The sequence below is a fragment of the Adiantum capillus-veneris genome, chromosome 6, assembly GCF_014529385.1.
Source record: "Adiantum capillus-veneris isolate H3 chromosome 6, ASM1452938v2, whole genome shotgun sequence".
NCBI lineage: Eukaryota > Viridiplantae > Streptophyta > Polypodiopsida > Polypodiales > Pteridaceae > Adiantum > Adiantum capillus-veneris.
Window position 1 is genome coordinate 75734887 of NC_140936.1, and position 7248 is coordinate 75742134.

The window sequence follows — 7248 nt, forward strand, 5'->3', positions numbered from 1 at the left end:
CCAAAACGACTTTTTCATTTGTTCATTAGCAAGAATCTATGGAGATTCTATTGGTTGAGTAGGGAGAAAACGAGACGGCGGAGCGAGGTGGCAGGCGTCGATCAGGCTTATGTGGAGAGGGGTGGGAGTGATGCCAAGTGTGAGCCAAGGTGGAGAGAAGGACAGACAGCCAGGCATTGCAATGCGTGGTTTCATTTGCTCGCGCCCTCATCTCTCAAGGCAGGGCATTGCGTTTGGAGAGTGGAGGCGGCGTTGCTCTCTTTGCCGAGGAAGGCATTGCCTCTCTCCGTTGCACGACAAGCCATGCAAGAGGATGTGTGAGAGTCAATGAACTCTCTTTGCCCTCAGCTTGGGCTGATGCCGCATCGCTTTGTGTGTTGATTGGTATGGGAAAGGAATAGCGAGGCAGACGGCAGCAGGAGGGTCGTTTAGTACCAGGTACAATAGCTGGCATTTTGTGCTTGGGGGGGGTGGAAAGGGGGGGGGGGGGGAGAAATTGCGACTTCGTTGCAATGATGGGTTCTTTAGAACAGAACAGCGCACAGGAGGGCGGGGAGGGGACGGGGGCAGAGCAGTAGAAAGGAGGGCGGGATCGCTATAGGAGAGTGGTGTGACGAGGTGCAGAAAAGCTGATGGCGACAGCTCGGTTGATTTTGCCTTTGAGTGCTAAAATTCTTTGAGGATCTTCGTGACTAATTAATTAATGTAAGTGAAATCGACCCAGTAGTAATAGTAATAGTAATAGTATTAGTTATCGACAAAATCATTCAAGTGGCTTGGTGGTGAAAGAAGGGAACAGAATTAACATTCACCAAAATGGGCTTTTACTATCGAGCGTGATGAAAGTAGAAGGGAGAAATTCTACATATATCATGTATTTACAATTGCATATTGTTGTACAATACACCCTCGAGGGGTCACCGTGGGAATACCCAAGAGAATGCAACCCTTCAGCCTTGAATCCTCAACCATGGGGTTATTTCAAAAAGGTCTCGATAACTGAGCTATGCTTCTTGGATAAAACTCGGAGGGTGTAATATGTACTCATGTTAATGTATAACGTGAGTTCAAAAGGAGGGGTTTTAAAATGCAAAAAATATAGGCAATTTAAGAGAGATATATTCAAATAAAAGGTTTTTTATTCAATTTTGTAAAAAAAAGTTAAAATAAAAGATTATTTTATTCATTTACACATGTAGTTTTTTAATACCCCACAAATGCACGTTATAAAAGGGGTATCAAACGGTGAACCCCCTCAGAGATAAAATGGATTTAGCTTCATGATGAGATAAGATTGACTTTAAATTTTAACTGAGGTGACCGATAACACAGCATTAAGAAATTTATGAAGTAATTATCCAAAAATAAGTTAGCATTGCAAGCACAGAGTAAAACAAAACAATTGACAAAATTAAATATATAAATAATGTCATGATTGAACATTTTGTGTTGTGATTTTGTATACATGCAGACAAATTTTGCTCACGCTCACTCTATCAAAGCCAATTTGTATGATTTCCTTTCTCTCTTGCCATCATTAATTATAACAACATTGAGAGAACTTATGGGCTAAGCACAAGTTTTGATTAGGATCTTCTACCATAGTAAGACCATTTTTGTTGTTTGAAAGCTCTGACTTACAGTAATAGGAGTAAGAAGCACTAGAAAGTGGTCGACTATTATGTGTGATTTGATTATGAATCTCTCGCACCACCATCTCAAAGGCGCAACTTACATTATTCGCGTTCAACGCCGAGGTCTCCATAAAAATAAGACCCTTTGCTTCAGCATAGGTGCTACCTTCTCCAATTGAAACTTCTCGAGCCTCCTCCAAATCACTTTTGTTACCAACCAACATTATTACAATTGTTGTGTTTGAATGCACTGGGTAACATACATAAATTAGAACCTGGAAGAAAGACAAATTCAAGGATAAAACATGAGTGGTATAAGGGACTTTCGGTTTAGATAGGTTAGAAACCCGATCTGTCCCACTATGCCACCTTCATACATGACTATATGAGTGGTCATAGTGCTATAGAGGATGAGGGCTTGTCATTCGAAATGCACGAAAGCATATCATGCTTGCAAAAATCTAAAATGTAAGGAATGAAAAATATGTGGTGTGTGTGTGTGTGTGTGTGTGTGTGTGTGTGTGTGAGAGAGAGAGAGAGAGAGAGAGAGAGAGAGAGATTTTATTATCTTCCTCATCGGTCATATGTGACCCACGAGACCAAAAGAAACATATGATGTGGTGAGGGACCAGAAGAAACATATCATGTGAGGCGTTTTGAGCTTATAAGTCTCTATGTTTAAGAATTGTGGAAATGAGCATAGCAATTGGCAATTGAGAGTCCACATCTTGATTGGAAGAAGAATGTTTGTAGGGTAAATTGATGGCTGAAAATGTGGGGAAACAAATACGATCAAAAGATAAGCACTCAATATCTAAGAAGAAGAGGAGGCTTTTTAAAGTCTAAGAAGAAGAAGAAGAGGCTTTCTAATGTAGTAGGAAACACTTCCAAGAGACCTTAAAGGTCTATCCGAACAGGAGAGTTGACCTCAAGCGATACAATGTTTTTCATACAATGCATAATATCATGAGCTTCTGCTCGAGAGGCACCGCATACCTAGCTAGGTACGATTGGGGGCAGGGGACCGCCGGCCACGGGACCGCCGGCGATCCCCTGCCCCCAATCGTACCTAGCTAGGTATGCGGTGCCTCCCCATAGAAGTTCATGATGTTAAAGTAAGTCACAACGTGGGAATTATTGTGAGAATTTGTCCAAAACTTCTTTTTTTGGTTTTTTTTTTGGGGGGGGGGGGGGGGGGGGGGGGGGGGGGGGGGGGGGGAGAGAGAGAGAGAGAGAGAGAGAGGAGAGAGAGAGAGGGTCTTACTTCGGAGCTCCTCTAGCCACCGTGCTGTGTTTTCAAAAGTTAGCTTGCGAGTGACATCGTAGACAATGAGAGCACCCAAGGCGCCTCGGTAGTAAGCAGAGGTGACGGCACGGAAGCGCTCTTGGCCGGCCGTGTCCCAAATCTGCACTTGTACATGCCGACCACTATCGTCTCCGACATCCACAGCTTGAGTTTGGAACTCAACACCGATGGTGGCCTTGCTCTTCACATGGAATTCATCTCTGGAGTACCTAGACAAGAGGTTGGACTTGCCCACACCCGAATCCCCAATTATCACCACCTTGTACAGCTCCTCATAATCTCCTTCCTTCCCTGATCCATGAAACGATGCCATTTGTAATGTATTTCTCAGCAATATGAGAAGAGCGCTCTCTCTCTCTCTCTCTCTCTCTCTCTCTCTGCATAATTTAGCTGTGTGTAGATTTCAATTTTGCGAATCAAGCAAGACTTTAGCACTGAGGTCCACTTGCTTGTACTACACCCAACTCTCTCTCTCTCTCTCTCTCTCTCTCTCTCTCTTCCCATTTCTCGTCTTGAGTTCAATACTCCTCAGCAATACTCTGTTCACATATCCTCTCTTGGTGCGCGCTAATAAAAGAGGAAAATGGTATAACCTATCTATTACCCAAGAGTGGTAGGGTAGAGGAGCCAGTAAAACACAGGGTGCCTTTTTAAGGACCAATCCCCCCCTTTTGTTTAAGGTGCACAAGCACCCCAAGGCGGGACGGTTTAGAGCAGACGTGGATAAATCTTATTCGTGCTGGAGACGGTTCAATCCTTGTTGGCGTTCGTGCCTCTAATTACCCCCCAAAATCGTCTTCTATTTTGTCCCCCTTTTTGTTACAAAGGATTTCGAAATCCTTGTCACGTTTGAGCTGTGGAGTAGCGATTGTGCTGTCGTCTTTTGCTGCAGATGCACGAGGTCACGATGCATCAGCCGCACCCTCTCCCGCCTAGAATAGCTATACAACCGCACCCTCTCCCGCCTAGAATGGCTATGTATAGCTGGAGATAGAGGCGCCAAGATTTCAGCGCCTCTAAAGTGGCTCCTCTACCCTAGATTAGTTATGCCATTTCCCTCTTGAATAACAGGTCTTTGGAGTTCAACTCTACTCTTCTTTAAGGTCTCTTGGGATAGTTTCCTACGATGTTAAAATATTCTTCTTCTTCTTCTTCTCCTCTCTCGTCTTGAGTTTAGAACTCCTCACCAATACCTACTCAAGTTTCATACATTTTTTCAAGCCAGGGAAAAGGGCCTTTTTTCCACCTGTTTCCACAATTCACCCAAGAAAATCAGACCTTGTAGAAAACTTTGCACTAAGGCCATGTAATGGCTTGCCTTCAGGCCTACTTTACCCCGTTTTGGTGTTAATATTCCCTCTTTCTCTTGTTCTCGTTTTGTGTCCGTGGTGTCCGCTATGAGGAGGTGTGTGCCCACTCGAACCATCGGTTTTTCTTGTTTGTGCAGAGAGTGAGTTAGAGTGTTGGTGTGTGTTTTGAGAGGGTCGAGATGGACAACTGTGGAGTGAGAGTGTGGTGTGATAATCTATTTGGGCGTGTGTGCATTGGGTTGTGTGAAAATGGTGGTTTGTCGATGTGAGTGTGTTGGTTGAAGGTGTTTTTTGAGATGATGTGGGTGATACGAATACCTTGGGCGATAGAGAGGCATTTGTGTGTGTGCTAGGTGTGTTCCCATTCTTCCTCTCCATCTTCTGGTACCCCCATAGAGGAGCGTCTGATTTCTCCTTTTCAAGTTGAAAGCAGTGTTTGAAGCTGACAAACGATTGACAGTCTGCGAAGTGGAATGTGCAGTGGTCAAAGTGCGAGTTGGCAGAGATGGTGGAGCCAAGCATTAGCCCCAGTTTACAGAGATCGAAGAACCGGAGGATTGGGAGTAGTAAATTTTGAGCTATGGATGTTGTCCATGCACATGGTGATAGATGCAAAGAAGTTGTAGACAGTGCCGCTGTCAATGCATGGATGTGTGAAGATCTTGCTTGATGATTTAAAGAGAGGCGATCGAAGCTCATGGCAGGAGCAGCAAAATCAATTTCTTGTGCGATCTTGAAAGACATTTCTCTAGCATAAGTAGGTGCAAAGCTTAATGCGTTGTGTCAAGATGTAAGTCAATATTTCTCAGTTTTTGTTGAGAAATTTGAAGCCTCTTGGAGGTAGTAGAAGTTGCTATGGGGTTTAGGAGCAACACATACTTCAAGTTGTGAAAGCTCCTTGATTGCTTGCATCCAAAGATTAGACAAATGGTGAATTTGGTGTAGATAACTATGGTGATATGGTGTATTTAGCCAAAGTGAAGAGCAAGAAGGTAAATCAAAAGCTAGAGTTGGCTTTGTTAAGGCCTACAAATTATATGCCTATGGCAGTGGCAGAGTATTCTTTGGTTGAATCAAAAGTGCTACTAGTTGTTTGAAGTGTGGAACTTGTTGAGATAAGGCAAATGGTCAATTATGCTCCTTGGAAGTTTTCTGTTTGTGGTGTGCCTATGCCAAGGGAGGAGAGTTTGTCACGAGGATAAGCATTTTGTGGAAGAGAACCTGTGTATTGAAGAGCTAGCCAATGTTGAGTCCCAACATAAAACAAAAGAGGTAAAAGAGCCTGTTTTTTTGGAGATTAGGCATGAAAAGATAGCAGAGCATGGCCAATTTGCAGATGCCAAGAGCCTAGAAGTGGGTGAAGAGTATCTGTGGAATCAAAATGATGGTCAACCTTTTGTGGAGTAGCAACAAGATGAAGATGCCGATACGAAGTCGATATATGGTGATGATGATGAGGATATGAACTCGATTTGTTGGGAGAAAAGCGAAGAGGATAGAGAGGATAAGTCATATCCTATGACGAGCAGACGGATTCTGATAAACTTGTGCTAGTAAGGGTGAGGTTGTGTTATTGTATGTCTAATGATATTGTCATAGGTGATGTGAAAGAAGAGCAGTTGAAGCGTAAAAGCTTGTGCAAGTGGATATGCAATTGAAGGTGGCATATGACACCCTCTGGATGGCCACACTGATGAGGGTTGCAGTGGGAAGCATTGTAGCGGTGCAGTTAGTTCGCAACTTTGCAAAGAAGGATAGGACCACATCTATGGGTAGCCGAGCGGGTCTACAAGGTCAACATGAGGATGGAAATAGACTTGAAGGCCAAGGGAGTTGGGCACTTTTCTTGTTCGCATGATGTGTTAGATGTTGAGCAAAGGGAGCAGTTGTTGTTTCCTATGGATTGCATGGGTGATGCTTTGGATACACGTTCTTTTGATTAGGTATGCATTGAAGATGAAGTTGATTGGAGATTTGATGACCCAATGGGTGAAATGGATGAAGAGACATAGGTGCTCATTGGTAAAGCTTTGGCCAGGATACCGGTGATGAGAAGGTTTACCCCTCCAAAATGGATTTTCCTTTGGGTAAGCAATTGCCTAATACTACAATTGTGTTGGCAAAGGCAATTGTGGAGGAGTATTTGTATCAACCGCAATGCCCTTTAGAGGAGATCTCTTACATGGATGTCCTTCCAACACATGGATGGGCGGGAGGGTGAGATATGGATGATGAAAGTGATGGAGGTATGCTATGGGTGTTTGGGTATGTGGTAGGCTATGTTCCTTGGTGAGGCACTACAGGAAGGTGTTACAAGTGGATGGACGAGAGCGATGTCATGTGTTTGATATAGGTGTAAGCTATATAGTAAGTTAGGGGGTTGAGCAACCCACTTGAAAAGAGGTGTTGAGTGGTAGGATGTAGTCTTTGTACATGTGATAGGTGTTTTGAGGTGTATAGAGTGTTGTATTGGTGTTGCAGTTTTTTTAGTTCAATAAGCCTGTTTGTGGTTGAACATAAATGTTGAACAAGGGGGTTAGACAATGATGGTATAGCCAAAGTTTGTCGAGGCTAGAAATGGTGTCAAACAGTGCTATGGGTGTCCACATGTGCACGACCAAGTGCTAGAGCAAGTATGAAGGTCCTAGACAGGCACGTGATAGTGAAAATATATGTTTGTAAAAATAGAAATCCAGATGTGCTATTCTTTCCAAAAGAGAGAGAAAAATGTAAAATAAGGTAAGAGAGATTGTAATAGGGCCAACGCGTTTCGACCTTTGAGGTCTCATTAGGGGAAGCTTTACAATCTCTTGGTGAAATATTTATAGGTTGAGCATGTTAGCTAGAGTTTGTGAGGTAAACCTTGGTTACTGCTTTAGGGGTTCGAGAAATGTTCATTTAAGAACTAGAAGGTGTACCAAAAGGAGGTGGTTGAAGTTAGGAGTCAAAAGGTAAGTGAAACAGGGAAAAATTTATGACATCTGAAAAGTGGTACATA

The 7248-nt window shown here is 43.3% G+C and overlaps 1 protein-coding gene across 1 annotated transcript; it reads right to left on the reverse strand.

The window, feature by feature from the left end:
• Window positions 1-1389: 1389 nt before the first annotated feature.
• Window positions 1390-3317, reverse strand: LOC147455721 (ras-related protein RABA5d-like). The gene is made up of 2 exons (XM_086515319.1): window positions 2899-3317; window positions 1390-1884 (listed from the first exon to the last, which is right to left on the reverse strand). Exons 1-2 carry the CDS (start codon window positions 3251-3253, stop codon window positions 1538-1540), a joined length of 702 nt encoding a protein of 233 aa, XP_086371445.1. The 5' UTR covers window positions 3254-3317; the 3' UTR covers window positions 1390-1537.
• Between the last annotated feature and the right edge of the window lie 3931 nt (window positions 3318-7248).